This window comes from Humulus lupulus, chromosome 8, assembly GCF_963169125.1.
Source record: "Humulus lupulus chromosome 8, drHumLupu1.1, whole genome shotgun sequence".
Classification (NCBI taxonomy): Eukaryota; Viridiplantae; Streptophyta; class Magnoliopsida; order Rosales; family Cannabaceae; genus Humulus; species Humulus lupulus.
Window position 1 is genome coordinate 103,694,738 of NC_084800.1, and position 27,377 is coordinate 103,722,114.

Sequence of the window (27,377 nt, forward strand, 5' to 3'; positions counted from 1 at the left end):
CTTTGTTGTACTAAAGTATATTAGAACGACATTTAAAAAAAAAAAGTATTTTGGCGAATGATTATTCTATGATAAATAAAAAGACCATTTTAATATAAGATTAAATTATATTTTATTCTGTTCTTATTCCTATTCTCATCCTTTCATTCTTATTTTTATCACTATCATATAGGATAACAAGTAATAATAATATGCTCGAACCAACACAGCACAAGGAATTTGTAATTATATCATGATCACCCCATTGCCAATAAATACATCAAAAGAACAAACCAAATAAACCCATACGAAGAATCAATCTAATTGGAACCAAAGAAATACATAATCACAAATGTATGTCCTCTGCCAAAAATTTAAACTAGTTCAAAGTATGAATTAAAAAAAGGAAAAAGAAATATTAGGTCACAACTCGGTACCTGTCTAGAGGATCTTTGAGGTGAAGACGCTCATGGTAGACTTTCCATGCATAATCTTCAAAAGAGAAAGAGTTAAAAACCATCTTCTTTGTTTCTTTTTCTTCTTCTTCTTCATCATTAATGTTGTTATGGTCTTCTTCTTCTTCACTTAAATTAGTTTGTTTTGGGATAAGAGGAGCCACTCTACTCTCCAGAGGAAGAGTCACTAACACCGTCATTGATATGCCTTCCCCTAAACTTGCAATTGCTCTTCCTCTCACTTTCTTCAATTTTCCATTGCTCCATACCTATTTAATTAGTAATTTTACACACATTATTTTTAAACAGTGAACTTCATAAATAATCTATATATACATCGTGCACTACTTTAACATTTTTCTTAATATATAATTCAAAAATGTTTAGGCTATATCTTCGATGTCTACATAGAAGTTCCACTCCCTCAATACATATATTGATTATATACCTATAATCTATGTAAGTATAAAGTGGAATATTGGTGACTGAAAATAATTTAGAATTCTTGCAGGGAAAAAACAAACCTCACAGAAAAAGAGAATAAGTTAAAACTTACTTGAGCAATGTCGCCTATAGTAACCAAAACAGAGTCCGCCTGAGTTGACACTAAGACCCGACCCGAATCCGCAAGCAACAAGCTCTTACTGCTCCGGATTTGATACTGTAACCCGACTATATACGGGTAAAACCCGCCTGACGTCATCATCTCATTTCCGGGAGAATCCTCTGATGATATCCACATGAACGTACAAAGCCGGTCCGGACCATCTTTCTCCAGCGGGTTCTCAAACCCGACCGATCCCGAAAGCAACTCGACGATCCTCAACCCGACCTTCTCTAGAGCCTGAGTCAACTCGCGCACGGATACTAAAGACAACTCGCTTGACTCGGCTGCACACGACTCGTCCAGACAGAATGACTCGCCGAGTCCGTCTCCTTCTTCGTCTTCCTCTCCTTCGTATCCCAGAGGCCAATCCTTAGGAAAGAGAGATTCTTTTCTCTCTCTGGGAAGGTCCAAGAGAGAGAGCGCTTCCGACTCGGCCGATTTAGCGAGTTCGGAGGGGATTGAGTGGTTAGTGAGTTGGAAGAAGCCGAGTTGGGAAGCGGAGGAGAGGAGATCATCCATTATATTGTTGGCCGAGTCATCAGACCGATCGGCAAATGAGACCACGGGAGGACACGTGGCAGGCTGGGGGCCGACGCGGCGCCGTGTGGGGAGAGCGAGAGATGGCGGGAGTCGGTTTAGGAGCCGAGATAAGGCGTCGGCGTCGGCGCCTACGCCTTCAGTGGTGGATAATAGGTTGTTGGGTTGAGTCGAGGGGGTCGGCGGCGGCGCTGAGGTGGCACCAGCGGCGCCGTATAAGCTTCGATGAGTTGAGGATGCCATGGTATAATGATGTATGAATGAATAAGAGTCTTGATCAAATGATGTGTATATATATGATATTACTTTCTGTTGCTTACGAAAATTTAGTTATTAGTCTTTATAGAAATAAGTTGTGCATGTTATTTAATAATTTTAGTTTTGACACTGTTTTTTTTGTTTTGTTTAAATATGATCATTTATTTTAGGTTACTTATATACGTGTTATTTATAGAATATAATAGTGGTGGTGTGGAGCTTTTTTAGTGTGGGGGTCACGTGTGGAGTAATAAAATGGATGTGAAAACTGGAATTTAACTACAAAACCTAGCTATATATGCAACTATATATGGCATGCATCTATTAACGGTACTGTAGCTGAGCACCATAAAAAGCCATATATATGTGGGATCTTATGTTTCGTAAAAGTGAGTTGTATTGTATGCGGGACATGCATGATGACACCTTATATTAATTAAACAATTATTGTCTGTATATATTCCTCTTTTTGGCATGATCATTAAAAGAACAACAAATTCATAAAATGCTAATAATTATGTATCCAATTATTTGGAACGTTTTAACCTATGCACGCGATAAATGTAGGTAAATAAAAGTTTTTTCTTGAAAAAAGGTTCCTATTATATATATAATATAATGTTATTATCTATTTTGTTTGTCTTCAAGAATAGATCCAATAATATGCATGTATTGTTTTCAATCAATTATTTATGTACTCAGTCTGTATCTGTAACAAATAATAGACTGGCTTTTTCGGGTTGGTGTTAGTAGTACTTGTACCAGCAAAACTAAATTTTTTGAAAATTATAGTTAGAAAATCACACACAGATATTGAAAGTTTCAGGGCTTTGCATGGTCATCGATCATATCAAACCACACTGGTGCCACAACTAAATTAATATGATTAATTAATAATTAATTCTAATCTAATTTGTGTATTCAAAATATTCTTATATACCTTTTAGCAGGTATATATACATATATAATGGGAGCCTGTTGCCTTGTTGTGAGGAAAGTTGTGCCTGGTGGTAGCAGCTTGGCACGGGTGCATGCAGTATTAATTATTATTTAATAATATAATCAACTCAGATTATGACCAATATCCCTACCTATTCCTTGTTTCATTAATTTCTTAATATTTAATAATTAGTTAATTAATTAGATATATTTAAATATAAAGTACAGCAGCTTTAGCAGGTTCGTGTATATTACAGTTGTTGTTTAAAGCAAAAGTGTTATGCATATGTTATGTCGACAATTTGCATATATAATATATATCTTAAATTTAACGATCAAGCAAGATTAAGCATTAAAATTAGGTAGGGTAACGAAGAAAATCAGTGGAGAAATCCAACAATATAGATCTATAGCTAATTATATTGTTAAATATAAGTATATTAAAAGTTATATATATAAGAGAACAAGTGAGATGTCTCATTCGCAAGAAAAAGTTGGTGATTATATCAATAATTTATTATTTGTTTATTTTATTACTTTTAATTAATATGTTTGGCTTTATGCATATATAAAGACAATGTTATCTGCTGAGGTTTACCAGGTGTTGGGGAAAAGAAATTACAAGAATATGAAAAAGGAAATAAAAGAAGAAAAGAAAAAAAGAACAAAGGAAGAAAAAAGTATGCAAGCCCTAGAAGAAACCGCCAAATGGCTCATGTACCAAATTATTTGGACTCGTAATTACTATTTCAATAAGTTAGGCTTCAATTTAAACCAATTACTTATAAGAGCAAGAGCATTTCTAATGTCAGTGGTCAAATTTACCAAATTACCAAAAATATATATAATATTTGATTATCTCTCTTCCACGTCAACATTTTGACACCTTCACTGAAAAATCACTCCAATGGTGTGCAACTCCAAGAGTTGATCATCATGCCCCACTCTCATCTTTTTTTCTAGAAGTATATAAATATATATTATATTATATATATTCAATACTAAATTCATAAATAAGTAAAATAAATTAAATAATTCAAATATTATAAAAATATTAAACTACACCAAATAAAAAATTAGAAGAAAAAAAGCACTCAATAATAATTAATAAATCTTACATTATGAAATAATACAAAATATTTCATTAACTATAAAAATACAAAACAATTAGCACTTGAAGATATTAGTCTCAATATGAACGCTAATTGCTAATTTGTTTGCCTTTCTGCCTTAGTTCCTCTTCATCACGTAGAACCACATTTTTCGACCTTTCTTTACCATATGTAAATTGGGTTTCAGAGACGGATGCATATGACATTTAAAGATTCAAATCAATACTGGACATTCCCACACTCAGTCTGTAACGTCCTTCTAATACAGGACCCTTACATGGTATAGCGTCTCTGAGTTTTACTTAGTTAGATAGTAGTAGTAGCTTGTGCTGTAATATTTTAGTTTTCTTGGTTATTGGTTCAAGCCGAGATTATTTGGAAACTCATAGAGATAATTATGGATTTTGTAAGTTTAACCTATAGTTTAGAAATATTAATTTTATCATAAGGTTTGATTATTGAAGTTGGTCCTATAAATATTATTTAGTATAACCTACACTACAAAAAACAGGGCCTATACCGAGAACAAATGTCCTCGGTATAAGCTCGAATGTCCTCGGTATATCCTATACCGAGACAATGTCGTCGGTATAAAGTTATCGGTACAGCCGCGTCGGTAAAACAAAACTTATACCGACGACATTAAAAATGTTCTCGGTATTAGTTTTACCGATGATAATGTCCTCGGTAGAAAGTGGAAAATGTCCTCGGTACAACAAACCCCAATTTCTCATCGTACTGGTATATACCGACATCTTGGTGGTATATACCGAGGACAATGTCCTCGGTATAGACTTGTCCCCAATTTTTTTTTTATATTTGTTATTCCCTTATTTATTTATTTATTTATTTATTTATTTTGAATTAAATATAAGAAAATAGAATAAAATTAAAACACTTATATTAAAGATATAAATAAAAACATAAGAGTGTATTCGTTGAATTAAAATAAAGACTTGTCTTAAACATGATAATGTAATAGTCAATTGTAATAAAATTCATACATAAGTCCTACTGAGTCGGTGCTCCAACATCAGGATCATCGGGTGGTGGTGGTGGGGCAGATTGAGATCCCGGGGTGATACAATGAGTCCGGACATGCTCCTCTAACTGTCGAAGACGCTCTCTCATCTCAGACAACTCTTCATCTCTAGTTTGTGAAGGACGAAAATCAAATGGAGTTCGGTCCCTTATGTTAAGGATACGTCCATATCCTTTCTGGTGGCCCCGTCATTTTCCGAAGACATTTTGTACCAAAGATATGTCTTCATCTTCAGGCGCACTCGAAACTGGTGTGGAACTCTCAGTATCAGTTGCATGTGTCTGCTGTGTGTCGCGGTATGCACGCAATTCCTCCTGTGATACAATGTATAATGTAATTAAAATTTTGAAACAATTAAAAATTTGAAAAATGTTTAAAAAAACTTAACGTACCCAAGTATTTTTTGCTGTCTCTGTCACCCACCCTGTGCCTGATTTATGGTGAGTATCCATCCAGCTATCCGGGATGGACTCAAGTTGCCCAGTCTCTAAATTGCGCTGTCACGTACATATATTTTTATAAAATTAATAATTAAACGTAAATAAGAAAAATAAACTAAAAAATAATTAATTAACTAACCTTTTTATAGCATAAGGCTGGGATTGACTGAGAACCTCCATAACTAAGCTCTTTCAGTTTCTTTCTATTTTCCTTGTTGACCACAGAACGTTTCTGCAAAAAGTTATCGTTAGTAATATATTTAATTAAGATAGTTAAGTTTAGCAAGAAATTAATACCGTAATTTCTGGGCGACGGAAAAAATCAATTGCTTTTTGCCACTGCGTATCCGTGCAACCACCATAACGATTTTGTGGCCCATTAATCGTTAAGTGCTCTTTAATATCGTACTTCCAGTCAGAATACTTTTTAGCACACGAAGTATCAATGCCTCTCAAGATCCCAGGCATATGCCCTTCTCCATATCTAGTACGCCCAATATCAAACAAATCATCCTAATTTACAAACATTTATTAGTAAATATCATATATAACATAAAATGAGAATTAACATAAAAATACATAAACTACTTACTTCCAAATGTGCAAGTATTCTTTCTTTCAAGGCATTTGGTACTTTTGACCATTGAGGACAGTCCGGATCTGTGTACTGTCGAACAAGTAATCCGAGCTCTCTTGAGAAATTTGAGCTGTACTCTCCAATCTCATTATATGTTCTCCCCCGCACATCCCACTCGAGAGGGAGAGGACGCCCCAACTGTTCCCTCTTTTCCCGCGTGTTCAATCCCTTATGGCGTCCACGTTTACTTGGAGGCGCTATTGTATGCAAATTCAATATTTTAAAATTAATATGGATTAATTGTTAAATTTTAAGGAGTATATCATTGTGTAAAATATTACCTCGTTCACAATCAGCTGGGATATCTGCCGGTCCACGTGGAGGATCGCATCCTCCACCATCACCCCCGTGAGATTGAGCAATAACATCAGCCATATCTGTCAAATTAATCGATATTAAAATTACATTTATCAGTTAAAAATGACAATATAAAATTATTTATTGTTAAAAATAATTACTTCAACATATTATAAAATTACCACTTAATTATCACTATAATAATCTTCACTATCATCATCGGTTTCTATGTGTTCATCTTCCTCTTCATCATCTTCATATTCAACCTCCTCCTCCTCCTCCACTTCCTCTTCCTCCTCCTCCTCTTCTTCTTCCATTTCCTCCTCCCTCTCCTCCTCAATTGCAACATTATCTATCTCAACAAATTGTAATGGAGCCCCCGTACGTTCAAAGCTGATTTGTGGCAACGGTCCAAGATCAACGAATAATTGGAAATTAGAGGAACTAGTGTCGTGCATAACATCTACTTCTACATCCTCCGCTTGTTCTTCAACTAGTGGGATATCCCACACATTTCTATGATGCACTTCTTGGACGACTTTCCAATGAGATTTATTTTTAAGGTCTTCAATGTAGAAAACTTGGTTAGCCTGAGTTGCTAAGATAAATTTATCATCTTTGAAGGCCTCCGAACTGGTTTTGATACTCGTTATGTTTTGCTCAAACTTTAATCCTGAAGACCGATTAGTGTCAAACCATTTGCACTTAAATAATACAACAGAACAACCAGAAAGATAAGACATCACTAAAACTTCTTCCAACTGGCCGTAATAAGTACTATTTTCGACACCCGCTACATAGACTCCACTATTTTGAGTTTTGCGATTCTTGTCCCTGTCATAACACAAAAATCTTACTCCATTTACAACACACCCAGGGTACGACACAACACGAGTTGAAGAACCGTTTGCTAAAGAGATTAATTCTTCATCTACTTCCAAGGATCCTGTTTGTCGAAGATGATAAATCTTATTATAAAACCAATTAGGAAATTCCTCTCTATGTAATTGGTCTAGGTTTTCAACACCTCTAGTCTGTAGAATTTCCCTATGCTCTCTGCAAAAAACAAAAACAACTAATTTAAGAGCTACTAATAAGTGTTATAATAAACATGCAATGAAATGATGAACTACTTTAATTACTTACCGAAGATATGGCAAGATCTCATTGCAGTTGTTTAGAATATACCAATCTGCTATTTTCTTCACTTCATCTTCCAAAATTGTCAATGATTTCTTACCAATTGGACGACCCTGAGATCGAAAGACCGACATCTTTTTAAGTGACGGACCAACATCTACATTTCGGTCTGGACGATTGAACTTTGTCTCAACACCTTTCAAGTACATGGAGCAAAATGTTAATGCCTCATCAACCACATATCCTTCTGCTATTGACCCCTCTGGACGTGCTTTGTTACAGACATAATTCTTCATTTTTTTCATATACCTTTCAAAAGGATACATCCACCTCATGTGAACCGGTCCTCCAAGTATTGCTTCTTCCGGTAAATGTATTAGTAGATGGACCATGATATCGAAAAAAGCAGGTGGGAAAATATTCTCTAACTTGCAAACAATCTCAACAATTGAAGTTTGGACTTTTTCTAAATCTGAGACTTTTAGAGTTCTCGCACAAATGAGCTTGAAGAAAGTGCATAACTCAATAATAGTTGTACTCATTGATTTCTCTAGGAATGCATGCACACCAACTGGCAAAAGGCGTTGCATAATGATGTGACAATCATGCGATTTCAAACCAGTTATCTTATTGTCATTATCAATCACATTTTTCCTTAGGTTAGATCCAAAACCATCTGGAAACTTCACTGATTTAAGAAATCGACAAAACTTTTGGCGATCTTCAACAGTGAAAGTGAATTTGGCCGCAGGCTTTTGTATCCGACCATTCAACTTCCTCAGCTGTAACTCTGGTCTCATCTTCATCTTCTCCAAGTCTACTCTGGCACTAACTGTGTCTTTGGTCTTATTCTCCAGCCTAACTATTGTGCCTACTAAACTGTCACACACATTTTTCTCAACATGCATAACATCTAGATTGTGTCGCAACATTATGTTGGCCCAATATGGGAGCTCAAAAAATATACTTTCTTTCCGCCAACCAACTTGCTCTTTTGTACGTTTTCTTTTTTGGCCGCCATAACTGACATGCTTACCAGGAAGAGAATCAGGTATAAAACTCATTTGTGTGAACATTTCTTGCATGGTTAATGGCTGTGGTGGTAATCTCTTTTCAACGACACCATATGTCTTCTTGTCCCTTCTAATGGCATGTTTGATTGGTAAAAAATGTCTATGACCATAAAAAGCAACCTTCTTTTGTAAACGAATAGATGGTGTTGCCACATTGCAAGTAGAGCAAGCATGATAACCTTGAGCAGTCCATCCAGAAAGGCTACTCCTTGCTGGGTAATCGTTTATAGTCCACATCAAAGCTGCCCGAAGAGTGAAGAAACTGCCATCGACTGCATCTCGAGTCTGTACACCAGTCACCCATAATTCTTTTAACTCATCAATCAATGGTCTTAAGAAAACATCAAAATCTTTTCCTGGCGAATGAGGTCTCGGAATTAATAAACTCAACATGAAATTAGTTTCTCTCATGCACAACCATGGTGGCAAGTTATATGTCGTCAACACTACTGGCCACATACTATAAGACAGACTCATATTACCAAAGGGATTGAATCCATCTGCAGCCAATCCAAGCCGCACATTCCTGGGTTCCATTGCAAATGTTGGATTATTTTGGCCAAAGTCCTTCCAAGCTTTCCCATCAGCAGGATGACGCAATACACCATCTTCTTTTATACGTTGCTCGTGATGCCATCTCATATGTTGAGCAATGTGCCTCGATGCATATTTTCGCATTAACCTAGGGGTTAAAGGAAAATAACGCATCACTTTATGAGGCACTTTCTTTCCCTTGGTGTTCTTGTCCACCCATCGATCCTCTCCACAAACAGGACATTTGCTTTTTCCAGCATGTTCTTTCCAAAACAGTGCGCAATCATGCTTGCAGACATGGATTGACTCGTAGCCCAATCCAAGTTTCCGCAACAACCTTTTCGCTGCATAGTGCGATTTTGGAAGCTTATTTGGGGCTGGAAATGCATCATGTAACAACTCCAGCATTCCATCAAATATTTTGTTGGGAATTTTTCCCAACACTTTGAAATGCATTAACTTCACTAGGAAATTCAATGAAGTGTAATTTTGACACCCGGGGAATAATGGAGCCTCGATCTCAGCAAACAAATCGTTATAATGTTGCCCACTCCTGTAGTCAGTTGTAGGTATCTCTTGACCGCGCTCATTCTCCGCTTGTTCGTCATTGTCTTTTTGCATAAGATCAGTGAGAACATCCATCATTTCATCTTCATCATTTTGATCTATCCGAGCTCTCATTGGTATTATTTCATCCTCTCCATGCCAATGCCAATTGGTATATTTCCGTAGAAAACCATTTACAAAAAGATGATTTTCTAATACATCAATCGTCTGAAATTCAACGTTGACACACCTCCTACACGGACATTTCACCAATCCCCTTGAGTCAACGCACTGCCGGGCTCTCTGGAGAAAATCCATCACACCAGCCTCATACTCATCAGATAATCGATCTGTCAAATTAATCCAACTCTTGTCGATCGACATTGTATGAATGTAGCACTGCACGGAACACTAATCATCAAACTTACAATCAATTTGTGTGTGTCCTAATTCAGAGAGAGGCAAATGTAAGAGTCTTCAATGACTCACCCTCTCTAAACGGGTCTAAGGCTTCTTGTGATGAACACTAAAAAAATATAATATTATCACTATGTGATAATAACACTATTATATCTTTGGTAATAATTTCTTATTACCAAAGAAAAAAGCAAATATAATTAAATATGTTTTTTTAATGTCTTATGCTTTTTGAAGTTAATTATGTTGTTTTATGATATCTAACTATAATATATTTCAATGTAAATATTATTAAACTTATTTAAATTTGACATATTAATTTAGTATTTATTAAATTACATATTTTACTTATGCTTTATTGAATAGTTTGATTAATTTAAACAAAATTTCTAAAATTTGTTTAAAATTTATTTAACTACTTTAGGATTAATTTTTATTTTTATTAAAATTTAGTTGCATAATGTTAATGTTAATTTTTTTTAATCTTAATTTTAAAATATATTATTTATATAAAAAAAATAAATTATTCAAAAATTGAAAAAAAATATTAAAAAAAATACAGAAAAATTAAAAACAACTAACAAATAATATTAAAAACATATTTTTTTAATTTTAATTTTAATAATGATTAAAACTAACAAATATTAAATTTAATTTTTTTAATTTTAATTTTAATTTTAATAATAATTTTCTAATAATATATTTGTTAATTTTATTTAATCAGAACTAACACATATTATTTTTTTACATATTAATTTAGTATTTATTAAATTACATATTTTACTTATGCTTTATTGAATAGTTTGATTAATTTAAACAAAATTTCTAAGATTTGTTTAAAATTTATTTAACTACTTTAGGATTTAATTATTACTTAAATTATTTAATTAATGTTTATTTTTATTAAAATTTAGTTGCATAATGTTAATGTTAATTTTTATAATCTTAATTTTAAAATATATTATTTTACTTATCAATTCACTATTTATTAAATTAGAAATTTTATTGAGTACTTCTACTAATATTCACAATATCTCTAAATTTTACAATTCTAAAAAAATATTAAATATGTTTACTAATATGTGTAATACACATAAAATTCACCAAAACAACATAGAATTTATTTTTAAAAAAATACTAATCAATCATATAACAATTTTCCAATTCCTAATATCATTTTTACTAATACATATTTTGAAAACCTAAAAATAAATACATTCTATCTAATATAATAATTTCATATTTTTATTAAAATTAATATTATATTATTTATATAAAAAAACATAAATTATTCAAAAATTGAAAAAAAATTTAAAAAAATACAGAAAAATTAAAAAAAACTTACCAATGCCTTCAATATCTTGCTAGCAATCTCTTTAGTCCAACAAAAACCGAATACCCAACCTTCAAACAAAAATTACAAAATATCATTATACAATTTCATAAATATATATATATATATATATAAAATGAATAAATCGTTAGAATTACTTTAAGATTTATTACTTATTTAAATAAAATTTCAGGATTAATGTTTATTTTTATTAAAATTTGGTTGCATAATGTAATTGTTAATTTGATTTAATCATGATTAAAAATATATTATACAACTTATCAATTCACTATTTCTTAAATTATAAATTTTATTGAGTATTTTTCATTCTAAAAAAAATTGGGCAGCATAACGGCTGTATTTTCATATATCCCAAAATTTAAAAACCTGCAAATAATACATAAAAAAATATCCAGTCGCAGAACATACACAAAGCAATACAAATACATTGTAAATGACTATATAATTTATAATTATTACTCTAAAATTTATTAATTATTCAATTTTCTATTTAAAATATCATAATTCTACTAAAAATTAACAACAAAAACAAAGCATCAATATTCATCAACACTAAGAATAAAAAAATTAACAACAACAACAAAATTCAAATTAAATAAACAAAACTCACTCTAATAATCAAAATTTATTAACCAAATCTAATAATCTAAAACTAAAATTATTTAACTCAATCTAAAAAACAAACAATCAAATATTAAATTTTCATATAAACATATATTTATAACTAAAAGTCAAATTATATACCTAAAAAATAAATTATTAAATTAATAAATTTTCATACTAATAAATTAATTATTTATCATAGGATTAAACTAACTAAATCTTAAAACTATATATGTATTTTACAAAAATACTACACAATATATTATTTCCTCTAAATTGGATATCACTAAATTTTTAACTAATTTTCATCACAAATTATTATTTTTACCTATTTTAATTACATAATCTGAAATTATATATATAATATAACAATATATTAACAATATTAAACAAATTATAAATAAAACCCTAAATATATTTATGCAAAAAATATAAATAAAACCAAAAAATTACAAAGAAAATGTGAAATACCTCTAAAACCGCTGGTATACAATGCAAAACCTGAAAAAAATACCACGAAAAACTCATTATAAAAAATCAAAACTGAAAAAAAAATTAACAATTTATACAAAAAAAAAAAAACTGAAATATTTGTAAATAATTACCTCAATAAGCCTTATAGCCACTTAAATCGCCTTTGGAAGGGAAACTTTGACCAAAAACAAAGTTTGTGGGGGCCGAAATCCAGGAAAACAGAAATCGGGGGCGGAGAAAACGGGTTTTGGTTTTTTTCCGTTTCAGAGAAATGAGCTCTCTGTTTGGGGAAGATGAAGATTATAAAAACCCTATACCGAGAACATGTTCTCGGTATAGGGTCCTCGGTACACAAACTAAAATGAAATAACCGCGTAAAAAAGGCGGGAGTCTGAATTAACTATACCGAGTACACGTTCTCGGTAAAGACCTCGGTAAAGACCCTATACCGAGAATCTGTTCTCGGTATAGGGTCATCGGTACACAAACTAGAATAAAAAAACCGCGTAAAGGAGGCGGGTGTGTAAAAGATCTATACCGAGAACTTGTACTCGGTACGATGTTCTCGGTATAGGACGTTTTTTTTGTAGTGCTAAGGTTTAGATAGAATAATTAAGAATGTGACATTTGTCACATGTATGTTTTTTAAGGATTTATGAATTTAGATGAATAAATTAATCTAGGATAAACCTAGGAAGTCTAGAACGGTCCCTCAACTATTAGGATATCGTATTACTCAGTCAATGTGGTTTTAAACAACTTCAAGTGTGCTGAAAGTGTGCAAAAACATGTTTAATATATCAGCGTAAGCCAATATATCGCAGCTATAGGGGTCGATATATCGCCTATAATGAGACGGAAAACATGTCGACTTTGCAAGAACGAAACCACAGAGTCTCAGGAATATGGGGTAGGCGATATATCGCCTATAGGTGGCGATATATCGACTCCCCCAACGATTTTTGAAACTTCATGGAATCCGAGCTAGAAACAGCCTTCAACAACTTGGACTTGCTCTTGAATGATTTTGACCGAGTTCTGGGCATCTATTGAGCATAAAATTCAATTTTTATTCATTTTAAAGGGAGTTAGTTTCACTCCTTGAACTCTATAAATAGGACCATTCACTCAGCCATTTGCATCATCTTTCAAACACTTCTCAGAGCCTCCAAGCTTCTAAATTCATTCTAGAGATAAACACTAGGGTTTTGGGGTTAAAAGCTTTCAAATCTAAGCTTTTCTAAACACTTGGGAAGTAAGCTAGAGTGTGATTTTGGTATTGAGGTGTAGATCGAAGTTCTAAGCTATCTAAGGTACTCTTAATCCTCAATTTTAGTTCATTACGGTTCCTCTTATTCTTTTCTTTTTCTTCGAATCCTAACTTGTTATAATGACTTTTGGTTAGGTGTTTGATTTTCCTTGAAAATTAAGGTTTTCGGTAAGTTTTTATCTTGATGGTTTAGATCTTCTTTTCTTTAGGAAACTTATGGTTTTACTATTTGGTTTTAGGAGTTTCCAATCCCGCAATTGTCTCTATTACTCTAGCTTTTGGTAAGGAAAATAAGTTAGAATTTATATGTTATGATTATTGTGAATGCCAAAAATCCACTAAGGAAAAAAGGTCCAGTCCCTTATTGAAATAAATGGCTAAGGGTCACTTAGTCATTCCATCGGGGTCACACCTATGGGTCTCACAAGACCATAATCTAAGAAACACTCCCATGTCGCGAGGCCCACAAGGGTGATGTCGCGAGGGCCTAGTCGCGTCGCGAGGCCAAGATGTGAGGCCATATCGCGAGGGCCTCAAGGGCCTGATCTGTATGCCCATCTCGCGAGGCACCTACCTCGCCCATCCATCTTGCGAGGTGCCCCTTGCCTCGCGCATGTCTTGTGAGGCCGTGTTGCGATGGCCTCAAGGGCCTGATCTGTTTCCCATCTCACGAGGCGCCTACCTCGCGCATCCATCTCGCGAGGTGTCTACCTCGTGCATCCATCTCGTGAGGCGCCCCCTGCCTCGTACATCCGTCTCGCAAACAGCCTGCTTCGCGCATGTCTTGCGAGGCCGTGTCGCGAAGGCCTCAAGGGCCTGATTCGTATGCCCATCTCGTGAGGCGCCCCTGCCTTATGCACTATGACCATGCCGCTTGCAAGGCATCCACACCTAGTGCCACCGAGGGACGGCGGGCCTCGCGCCTAAATATTGTTGAGGGCCTACAGGACTCACGTAGGGTAGAGAAGACACCATTATGGATGAGACTCCATCTATGCAAGGCCTGGCACCACTCTATGCATCAAGGAGACCCAGGCTACCCCGCTGAAGAATCCATAAGTCATTCAACACTTAGCCAAAGATAATGAAACTTGGAGCAATGGTGTGTCTTGGACATGTAAGAACAACCAACAGGTACAGGGTGCACGTACGAGCGCGGGATGTACGACCATGTGGAGGACAGAGGCGTGAATCTGACATTCGTATCATATATGTAGTGCCGGTATGAATTAGTACAAAGAGTGGGGGCACTACTTTCATGCCTCTGACCATGTACCAGAGCCGACATCACAGCCTCCTGCACCACTACGTCTGGTGGCACTACCTTGGCAATGTACTTATGTATAATTTTGTCCCCCAGGACCACAATGTATCACGAGCCATTAGAGCTCCACTATAAATAAACCTTCACCCCTCCAACAAAGGGTCTTGGACATTGTAACCAGAGACTATTGAGTAATACAAATGTTCTCCACATGCTCACTCTGCAAATTGATTCTAAGCCCATATATCCATCCTAAGTTATTCTACGCTTCTTTTACTACTCTCTGTTTACTCTTAAGCTCATAAGTTTTTCAATCTAACTTGGTTGACGAGTTCTCATCGTCAACAATTATGTTTATATGCTATGTGTATGTGTGTATGTTGCTTTTATGTTTGGAATCGCTTAGGAAATATGGTTGCTTAGACAACAAATAAGCAAATCCTGAGATTTTTATCATTATCGTAGACTATAGTTGTGTTTAAACCTACCTCTAAATAGTAGCAAGAGGACCTAGATGGTTTCTATCACATACTACGATAATGAATTAATGGCCATTAATTTGTAGTCTTATGTTTTATGCTTTATGTTTTTATGTCTTACGTTTTATGTTATGCTTTAGTAGTTTTTGCTTACTAGGCATTAAGCTCATTCATTTTCATTTAGATGGTGCAGGTAAATGAATATGGAAGGCAGGACGGATTCTAGGTCGCTTTGGCATGTGTATTGGGAGATGACTAAATAAATGGATCGATGGAATCGATTGAGGATGACGTTGATATTTGAGTCTTTTATTTATGTATTTATGATTTCCGCATTTATAATTTGAACAATTAATTAAAGGTTTTGTTTTTCTTTATGGTTTTATGTAATAACAATGGGATCCCATATTTTGGATTTTCTATAATAAAGTGTATTATTTTATGTATATATCCAAAAGATAGTAGTATGTCTTAGTAGTTTTTAAATGTTCGAGTCCTTTTAGTTAGTCGAGTCTTTACACATGGTGTATTTTAAATAGTGCTTAACTCGCTAAACGAGACATTTGGACTTAAAACGTGTAATTAAAACTAACTCGAAGATTAGGTATTAAAAATTTCGATCAAACTGTAAACATTTCATGAAAAAGGTTTAAGTTTGTACACAGGATCCCAAAAAGAGTTTATAACTGTAGCAGATCCAAAATGAATACAAAAGGTCGACCTAAGTGGCAAAATCAAGGTTCAACCCTAGTTCCAGCAAGTAATCTCACTCGTGGCGGTCAAGCACGCCACATATGTACACCCCGCCCCTGAAGTTCTCCAACTCATGGCTGATCCATCTTTTCCTTTCCTTTTACTGGCACCATGCAGCACCCGCGAGCCGAGGCTCAAGAAGAAAACATAACCATGCTTATAAGCAATTAATCAACAGATTTCAGAATCATAAATAGCATGCTAAGTTATAACCATACTCATACATGCATTTCATCTAAATAAGTGACTATAGAGCCACACCGGGGCCCATTGCCCTATTCCCTTTTTAACCAGCCTTCACTACAAGAAAAAACGTTTTTAGAGGCGGAAATATTACCGGCAGACCCGGTCCGCCGGTATTGTATAGGTCATTAGCGGCAGAGTACTGGATCCGCCGCTAATAATGGGGAAATTAAATTTAAAAATTAATTTTTTTAATTAGCGGCGGGTAGTCCGCTGCTAATACAATGCTTGGGAAAGGAGAAAGAGAATGGTTTCAAATTTATTAGCGGTAGGTATTTTCCATAATTACCGGCGAAATATCTGCTGCTAATGTTCTTAGTGGCGGGTCTATATCCACCGGTAATAACCTTTGTCCCGGTAGGTTATAGTGATAGCGGCGGGACCCACCGCTAATAGTGTATTACAGGCGGGTGAATATTAATAGCGGCGGGTCCCCACCGGTAATAATGTTATATATGAAAAATTGGTTCGTCCGTCCGTCCCGATTCTCCTATTCTCACTCTCCCCCGATCTCTCAACTCCAGTCTCTCTCAACTCCGGTATCTTGTCTCTCTCTCTCTCTCCGGTATTCTACACAGTGATTGAGGTTAGTTGATCTTTTTATTGATTTTATTTGCATATTATTGATTTCATTTGCAAATTTATTGATTTCTTCTATAGTTTTGGTTTGGAATTTTAAGATTGTCCGCAGGTGCGCCTCAAAGGTTTAGACAGGTAACTTAAGCAATCACAAACGCTTGAGGCGCTTTGAATTTGTAAGACTTCCTACAACTTTATTTATAGAAAATGACAGGAGAAAATCTGTCATTTTATACGTTAGTTTCATTTGCCTTTTTTTTTAAAAGGAACTCTGTAGACCATTTGACAGGAGAAAATGATTTATGTTCGACTAGATTATGAGAAAAAGTTGATGAATAGTCACTTTAAAAGTTTAAATGTCAATATCATAACTCTTAATTATTAATTTTTTTTATGAGAATTTTATAAAAAAAATCTTATTTTTTCTTGTATTCTCTCTCTCATATTCGAAAAATGTGTTGCTAAAATATTAATCGTTTCACGAAAGTAGATCACAAAATATTAATGGCATATATATATTCATATGTGTTGGAGTATTTCGAGTCTGGCTGTATTCTTGAGTTGTGGTACTTCTTGTTATGTGGCTGTTCTGGTATGAAATTAGGGACTTTTTTTTTACGCAGTGAGGATTTGGTTTTGCAAGAGCGATTGGATCTCAAACATAGGTGTTCGACGTCTAAGGGATTGGTCATTTGCTATATAGTGGAAGTCAAGTATTTTCTTACAAGAGAATTCATATATATATATATATATAAATATATATATAAAGCAGAAAAGTAGTGGTATTATTCTAGTGGAGCTTTTTTTTTTAAAAATAAAATCGTAATTATATTTGAAAAAAATAGTAATTATATTTGGAATATATTGATGGGTATATATGCTACTTGACCCTAATAATAATTATAAAGTAGGATTATAACTTAATTTGATTGTTAGTAAAGCAAAATATGCGTGTTTCTCTTTTTTAATGTTATATTGAAAAATGTGTTACACACTCCATATTTAATAATGATTAATTAAATAAATAATAAATTATTTCAAGAAATTATTTTAATTTGTTTATTAAATATTACTATCTAATATTAACTAGTATTAAATTATTTGAATATAGAAATTGAAAATTTTATTTAATAAAAGTTTTTACAATTAATAACGATTAATTAAAATTTACTGCATATCTTATAATAATTTATTTTTTAATTAATTAAATAATAAAAGTTTGATTCAAAATTATTTAATTAAATAATTTAATTTAATTTTTTTATTAAATAACATAATCTAATTGAATAATTTAATAAAAGTTTTAAAATAATGATTAATTAAATAACTAATAAATTTTTTAAAGTTGTTTATTAAATATTATTATCTAATATTAACTAGTATTAAATTATTTGAATATAGAAATTGAAAATTTTATTTAATAAAAGTTTTTACAATTAATAATGATTAATTAAAATTTACTACATATCTTATAATAATTTATTTTTTAATTTTTTGATTAATTAAATAATAAAAGTTTGATTCAACATTATTTAATTAAATAATTTAATTTAATTTTTTTTATAAATAACATTATCTAATTGAATAATTTAATTTAATTTAATTTAATAAAAGTTTTAAAAATTAATAATGATTAATGTTATCCCCAAAAATTGGAGATCAATGACGTGGCAATAAATGTGACAAGTGGCAGTGCATGGTCAGTAAAAGACATATTAATAGTCAATAAATACATTGACTCCTCAGAGTTGTGATAAAGTGACCCGGTAGACTGGTGAAGAGTTTGGACTGCTTGAAAGATATCATAACCAAGCCAAGTGCATCTTAGGAGAGCTAAGGAGAGTGCATCCTAGGAGATCCCAAGGGTGTGGTCCGAGGAGAGCTAAGGAGAGTGCATCCTAGGAGAGCTAAGGAGAGTGCATCCTAGGAGAGCCCAATGATGTGGTCCTAGGAGAGCCCAAGGATTTGGTCCGAGGAGAACCCAAGAGAGTAGTCCTAGGAGACCCCAAGAAAGTGGTCCGAGGAGACCCCAAGGATTTGGTCCGAGGAGAACCCAAGAGAGTGGTCCTAGGAGACCCCAAGAGAGTGGTCCTAGGAGACCCCAAGGATGTGGTCCGAGGAGAGCCCAAGAATTTGGCATGCTAGAGGAGAGTGCCATGTTAGAGGAGAGACATGGCATGCTAGAGGAGAGTGCCATATTAGAGGAGAGGAGTGCATGTCCTACCACCATGCACATGTCCAACCAGCAAATGTTTGTCCTACCAACAAGTGTATGTCCTACCACCATGCACATGTCCGACTAGCACTTGCATGAGTGGTCAGTAGGAGAGGTGGATCAACTAGCTAGAGGAGGACTAAGTCAAGATTCCCAGAAACAGCTTCAACAAGATACGCGGGAATCTCTCATTCTTCCCACAAATGGGGGGTTTTGATACATTTTGAATGTTTTTTGTAATTTAAATATAATAAAATATCCCGATTCCAGGGGATATCAGATGTATGACCCTAAGCCTATAAATAGAAGGCTTATGGGATTAGAGAGGGGCTTCTGCTTCTTCTTTCTGGACCTTTGGGAAAATTTGGGTCTGAGGATTCTAGAGAGAGAAAATTTGGGTCTGAGTATTCTAGAGAGAGAAAGTGCTGACATTTGAAAGAATTCTTGTATTTTTGTAATCTATACTGAAGAAACTTAGTTGGCTCAATCCATCTGATCTTGAGTACAGATCTATAATCACAACTCTAAGTGGATTAGGCTATTACCGACGGATCGGGGCCGAACCACTATAAAAATCTTGTGTGTTATTTACTTTTCTTGATTAAACTGTCTGTGTTATTTAAATTCTCTTGAATGTTTGTCGTATTTGACGTTCTCACGTCGTTGGCTAAAAACACAGTCAACAATTAATTAAATAAATAATAAATTATTTTAATTTGTTTATTAAATATTATTATCTAATATTAACTAGTATTAAATTATTTGAATATAGAAATTGAAAATTTTATTTAATAAAAGCTTTTACAATTAATAATGATTAATTAAAATTACTACATATCTTATAATGATTTATTTTTTCTGTCCCGGTATGCTTGTGATTGATGGTTGTTGACTACAACCATCAATTACAGGGATATCGGCACATAAATGATAAGTTTAAAATATTAATAATAAAATAATGAATAATATTTTTTAATTTGAATAACATTATCTAATAAAACATCATAAAATAACATAAGATATTATAATATTGCATAAGATTTAAAAAATGATAATAATTTTTTTTTTGTTATCCATTCCTATTCACATTACTAAAACTCACAGACTCTTGTAACACTTTAGATGGTGATTGACAAGACTTGGACAACATTGAGAAATCGTGCTTGTCAAGAATATTGGACTGGTCTACAATCTTTTTTGACGATAGCCTCGGAACATAAGAATTCTGATGGAAGAATTAGGTGTCTATGTGTCAAATGAATAAATAATAGGCTTGAAATTTTACCTGTTGTCGAAGCACATGTATTCGATAGGGGATTTTATCAAGGTTATGAGAGGTGGATTTATCATGGGGAAGCGGAACTAGATGTTGTTGATGATGATGCAGTTGACGAGATGATTCCCATAGTGGAGGACTTCCTCTTACCAACAACAGAGCAAGTAGAAAATAATTACGGCGCAAGTCAATACTACGACGAGTTATTTGAGGAGATTGAAGCTGAGTTGTATCCTGGATGTGATTGGATTTCTTCCCTTAACTTCTTAGCTAAGCTATTACATTTTAAAGTTAGAGGGAAGATTCCTAACAACATATTCGATGAATTATTGAAGTTGTTAAAGCTTTCCTTTCCGAAGGAAAATAAAATTCCATCAACGTACTACGAGGCTAAAAAGAGATTGAAGAAATTAGGGTTTGGATACGATTCGATTCATGTGTGCCAATATGATTGCTGTTTATTTTACAAAGAGCGTGCAAACAAAGAGGAATGTCCAATTTGCGGAAGTAGTCGATGGGTTACTTTTGAAAAAACTAAAGGAAAAAAGGTGCCGCATAAGGTGATGCGTTACTTTCCATTAACACCCCGGTTGAAAAGACTATATAGCTCAAGGCTTACAGCGAAGGACATGCTATGGCACCACACTGGGAAATCAAAAGATGATGGGGTGATCCGACACCCGATGGATGGGATGGCGTGGAAGAACTTTGACGTCAATCTTCCTGCTTTTTCAAGTGATCCTAGGAATGTTCGTTTAGGCTTAGCTGCTGATGGATTTAATCCATTTGGCAACATCAACCTAGAATACAACATGTGGCCCGTGGTGTTGGCGAACTATAATCTTCCACCTTGGTTATGTATGAAAAACAATAATTTGATGCTGACCATCCTTATTCCAAGTCCAAAATCACCGGGTAAGGACATAGATGTATTTCTAAGATCATTGGTGGATGAGTTGAAGGAGTTGTGGGCTAACAGAGTTGTTACGAGAGATAGTACGACCAACACTATGTTCAAGCTGCGCGCAACCCTTTTATGGACAGTCAATGATTTTCCAGCTCGAAGTAGTTTGTCTGGATGGAGTAGTCAGGGATACAAAACTTGTCCCACATGTAATGAAGACACATCTTCCATTCGAGTGATCGGTAAGACATTTTATGTTGGTCACAGAAGATTCTTGCCCAGTACACATCAAATGAGAAGGGACACTGAGTTCGACGGCCAAATTGAGAGAAGACGTCCTCCGAGACGATTTACTTGTGAGGAAATATTAGAACAAGTGAAAAACCTTCCACCCCAAGTTCTTGGAAAACACTTGCAGTTTGGAGGTGTGAAACGTAGAATAGTTGCGGAAGACAGAAATTGGAGGAAAAAAAGCATCTTCTACGAGCTTGATTATTGGTGTACAAACATTTTAAAACATAACATTGATGTCATGCATGTCGAAAAAAATGTGTGTGATAGTCTCCTCGGTACAATCTTGGACAATGACAAGTCTAAGGACACCACTAATGCAATATATGATTTGAAGAAGATGGGAGTAAGGGAATCATTGTGGATTTATGAAGATGAGAATAGAAAGTTGATGAAGCTGCATGCTTCTTACGTGTTAACTCCTGCTCAGAAACAACAATTTTGTCAATTTATTAAAGAAGTGAAATTTCCAGATGGCTTTTGGTCAAATTTGAAGAAAAAAGTAATCGAGAATGAAACAAATATCATTGGGTTGAAATCCCACGACTGTCATGTTATAACACAACGATTACTGTCAGTGGGTGTTCGCAAGTTTCTCCCAAAAGATATATCGACCATCATTTATGAACTGTGTAATTTTTTCAAGCAAGTATGCTCGAGGACTATAAATGTTACAGATATGGAGGAAGCACAAAAAGACCTTAATCTGATATTGTGCAAGATGGAGTTGATTTTTCCTCTCGCTTTTTTTGATATAATGATTCATTTGGTCTTACATTTTCCTGAAGAAGCGATTTTGGGTGAACCGGTATTTATGAGGTGGATGTATCCTTTTGAAAGGTACATGAAAAAATTGAAGAACTACGTGGGAAATAAAGCTCGTCCTGAAGGGTCGATAGCTGAAAGCTATGTTGCTGATGAGGCTTTGACATTTTGTTCGATGTATTTCAAAGGGGTTGAAACAAAATTTAATCGTCTTGATCGCAATGAAGATGAGGTGTATGTCCCACGACACCTTACTGTGTTTCAGTCTCAATGTCGTCCCCTGACAAAGGAAACTCTCAAGCCTCTTGACCTTGCGACTCATGAAATGGCTGAATGGTTCATACTTGACAATTCTCCCAAAATTCAGGATTACTTAGAGTAAGTTTATTCCCTTTAAAGTGAAATTTATGTTCATTCCAAATTTTTTTATCTAATATAGTCAAATCATTCAAATTTACAGTGAACGCCTAGTAGAGATCAAACTGAAATACCTAGATGGTGATCATAATTTTTTACACAAGAAAATTTTTCGCCAGTGGTTTCATAAGAAGGTAAAATTGAGATTATTTTTAAACCTTTATTATTGTAATGATATTTTTGTCATTCTAATATAGGTTTATTAATTTATTTAGACATATGACTTGCACAAACTTGGATCTTTAGATAATGGTGATGAGTTGCTAGCTTTAGCATCTGGGTCAGATCACTTGGCAACCTACTACGAAGGTTGTATAATTAACGGTGTTCGATTTATCGCCTATGACCGAGATCAAAAGTGCACCACACAAAATAGTGGAGTGTCTATTGTGGGAACTGAAGGTTTTAACTATTATGGCACGCTTCAAGAAGTACTGGTGTTATCTTTCATTGGTGCATATTTAGTTGCATTGTTTAGGTGAAAATGGTTTAACACTGATCCAAGCAAGAAGAAAACAATCACTAAAAATAATATCACCAGTATAAACGTCAGTAGCTAATGGCACAAAGATGAGCCTTATATACTTGCTAGCCAAGCTAAGCAAGTATTCTATCTCGATGATCTACTTAGAGGTCGACACTGGAAAATTGTTGAGGATGTCAATCATCGTCAAATTTGGGACATCAAGGACGATGAAGCTGATGAAGATGTTGATGTTGTACATGACAAAAGCTCATCAAATTTTGTGTTGACCATGGATCTCGGTCAGTTGGTTATGGAATCTCATGAACCTGCAACATATATTGGTACTATACAAAATTCACCTGCTGATCAATTGGATGATAATTTCATAAATGACGACTTAGGCGAAGAAGAAGTTTATGAAGAAGATGAATTGCTAGTTGATATTTGTGAAAATGATGTTAATCATGTGTCTCTGATTGATGTTAATTTAATTAATGATGAAAGTGATAGTGATTATTCTACATAGTTTTTATATTTTTGTAATAAAGACAATCGTTTAAAATATAATATATATATGGGACTTGTAATCATTTTGTTCATTTCCATTGGTGATATTTGATACTAACTAATAATTTAATACTAACTAATAATTTTTGTTCCTAAGTACAATGTCAGCGGATATAGCCACCTCTCATGGTGGAGATGGTGATGGTCTAGACCCGCTAGATCCTAGTAGAGTTACCCTCTTCCTGCGAGTCAGGTTAATAATAATTTTCAAATTTTGTTCATATTTTGAAAGTCAAACTCAACGAATGTTTAATATATATTAATATTTCAAATTTTGGTTATTGTTGAAAATATGGATAGCTGAAGTGCCGAGAAGAAAGGGTCGTGGCCTGGCTAATAACATACCACTTGAAATTCGAAGGCGGAATGCCGGGAAACCACTAGATCTTCAGCTTGATCCTGGGACGGACAAAGTGGTTGGCTTGGAGGACCAAGCTTTTGTCCGCGAGATAGGCCTCCAAGCCACCTTGTTGTTGCCAGGACATTACTTGGATTTTGCTGATGTACCTCAACAATTTAAGGAACAAGTCGTACAAAAGATGAAGGTAAAAATTTAGAACAAGTCTTGTGGTATAAATTTTTTATTAAAATCATTTACAAACTAAACTAACGTGTTATTTTTTAATGTAGTATTTTTATAATGTTGATGGTCATCCAGAACCCGAGAGGGTTATGAAAACTATCTACACAGAGATGCGTAAAAGATATTCTGAGAGAAAGAACATCAGACATACTCACTTCAAAAAATATTACTCTAAGCCGAAAGATTTGGAGAGTGTTCCCATTGCCCCACCTGACCATTGCACCAAGGAGAGTTCGAAAGATATTGTTCAGTTGTTTTTGAGCCCAAAATTTATTGCGCGATCCAACCAAAACAAGAAAAACAGAAAAGAAATGAAGTATACATTGATGCAAGGCACAAAATCGATGGCAGCTAAGCGTCACCAATTTGTAAGTAAAAATATTAATTTAATTTAACAAAATTTTACATTCTAACTTCCTATCTCTACATTTGTATAGGCGAACCCTGATGAACATGTTATTGATACTTGGAAAGATAGCTATTTGAGAAAATCGACAAAAGTTTTTGTCAACGACACAGCTCAAGAAACTTTTGTTTTATTATTTTCATTAAACTATGTTACTATTGTGTTTCTAACACTTTTTATGAACAGGAAAAAATGACAGAAAAGCTTGAGAGGGCACGACTTCAAAGCCAGTCTCAAGGACCGACGGAGGGATATGAAACTGGATCTGCTGTTGATTCCTCGTCGATCGATCAGTACGAGATTATGAGTAAAGTACTTGAGGAGAGGTCTGACTTTCAAAGAGGAGTAGGTTACAGGAAAGGCAAAGGGAAAAAATCAGCTTCCAGCTCCACAAGTCAAAGTTAGTCACAGGCCCAACCTGCTCATACGCCTCAAGAAGACATGGCTATTATGGCGGAAATGATGAAGTCAATGCGTAAAGAGATCCGGATGTTGAAATCTCAACAAGGTCCATTTGGTAATCCTCAGCATACTAGTACAGAAACTGAGTCTCGGTTTGAAAGCCTTCTGCAACGATATTTACCATCACAACCTGAAGGTGGTATATCTTCTCAAAGTCCACCTCCTTGGTCGATGCCACAAAAACAACAACATTTTCATCCACCTCAACAGAATTATCCAAACATGTATGGACACTCCTCCTAGTCCCCTCCTTTTTATTACCATGACGTCCCTGCAGGATCTCAGACGTCACATCCTAGGCGTCGTGACTTTGGGGATTCATCGCAGCAGCAGCAACCACAACAGATATATGGTCAATTTGTGAGTTCGTCGCAGCAGCAGAGGTATGGTCAGTTTGAGAGTTTATTGCATCAGTCTCCCTTGGCGTGACCACATACTCGAAAATTTGGATCATCTTCCCAGGAGCACTCTCCACAGGCATATTACCCTCCACCACCAGCACCACAGTTTGCTTCACCACCATTGTCGCGCCCTAATATTGGTGATCAAGATATTGACCTTAATGAATATTTTACACCTGGTTGGCCTGTTCAAAACAATAATAATTAGATTACGATTTTTAATTATATTAAGACAATTGAAATTTTATTATGTTTATTTTATAATTAGTTCATATGTAATTAAAATGAGACAATTGATATTTTTATTATGTTAATTTTATGATTAATTATAATGCTATTTTTGTTTGCTGAATATTAATTGTGTTATTAATTTTAATTTATGTTAAATATTATTAACTTTAAATAAGTATTATATGTATATTTATTATGAAATAAAATAAAATCAATTATGGTTTTTTAATATTATTAATTTATTACCGACGGATTAATAGAGGTAGAACCCGCTGGTATTAAATGAGTCAAACGAGGTTGATTGTGTTATTTTACACCGGCAGAGTCCCGCCTCTATTAATCCGCCGGTATTAATATGATACCGGTGGGTGTGTCAGTCGGCCGGTAATTCTGCTAATTACCGACCGATTATTACCGGCAGAGAAGTATCGGCGGACTGCCGCCAGTAGTATAATTACCGGCGGATGCACCTATTATTACTGGCGGAATCCTCGGCCGGTAATACTACATTTTTTTGTAGTGCTTAAAGCTAGCCAAGCGTATCTCATGCTTTATGTTCCAAGCGGTCGTAGGGCCGTACAAGTGTATATCACGCTTCTAGGTTGGCCTAGCCACATCGACATGCATTCAACACGCTATTACCTCCGTCGACTTATAGGTCGAGCTTTTCAATCAGATATAATAGATAAGCATACATCATTTAACACAGATATGCGCAATGTAGTCAAACATGTTTAATAAAACATTCTAAATATGGTTATAACCATGTTTGATAACTGGGGCTCAAGCCCTAACCACAATCCAGATGCAGTTTTCTTACCTCAAGTCCTGAGCGAATAGAGTATAACAACCCTGAGTGCGATTCTTTCCTCCTGAGCCTAGCGGTATACCCCAATCACAATCATAAGAAGGAATAATCATCAAGACATGAACCAATAAAGGCTTTCGTGTTAGGAACTGTTCGTAGTGCGTAGCGGAAATTGTGGTAATGGTACTATTGCATGTAACAAAAAAAATTCATATAAAAAACTTTATATGAGGATCCTTTAATGTGAAATATGTTAATAAAAAATATGTATATGTATAAATGATACGAAATGATTTACCTCTTGTACCCAATCAAGAATCCTTGAATCTTTTCGTATATATTTCGATCTTCCTATCCTCGCTAGAGTACTCACACTAAGATCTTCCAAGACGTTCTCTACACCTCAAGATGTGGGTGGGCACATAGAGAACAAGAATCAAATTTGTGAGTCAAAATTATTCTCAACACATGAGACTCTTGATTATAGGCTAGAGAGAAAGGTTTATCAAAATGATCAGTTTTTCTGATTCTTCTTGTAAAAACTTATTCTCCT

General features: G+C 34.5%; 1 protein-coding gene and 1 long non-coding RNA gene across 2 annotated transcripts; both read right to left on the reverse strand.

The window, feature by feature from the left end:
- Window positions 1-215: 215 nt before the first annotated feature.
- Window positions 216-1,987, reverse strand: LOC133798259 (1-aminocyclopropane-1-carboxylate oxidase 1). The gene is made up of 2 exons (XM_062236496.1): window positions 991-1,987; window positions 216-703 (listed from the first exon to the last, which is right to left on the reverse strand). Exons 1-2 carry the CDS (start codon window positions 1,819-1,821, stop codon window positions 398-400), a joined length of 1,137 nt encoding a protein of 378 aa, XP_062092480.1. The 5' UTR covers window positions 1,822-1,987; the 3' UTR covers window positions 216-397.
- Window positions 1,988-6,287: 4,300 nt separating this feature from the next.
- On the reverse strand, window positions 6,288-12,686 carry LOC133793988 (uncharacterized). The gene is made up of 4 exons (XR_009875064.1): window positions 12,576-12,686; window positions 12,442-12,471; window positions 11,359-11,417; window positions 6,288-6,383 (listed from the first exon to the last, which is right to left on the reverse strand). It is a non-coding gene; the product is annotated as an uncharacterized LOC133793988 (long non-coding RNA).
- Window positions 12,687-27,377: the final 14,691 nt, after the last annotated feature.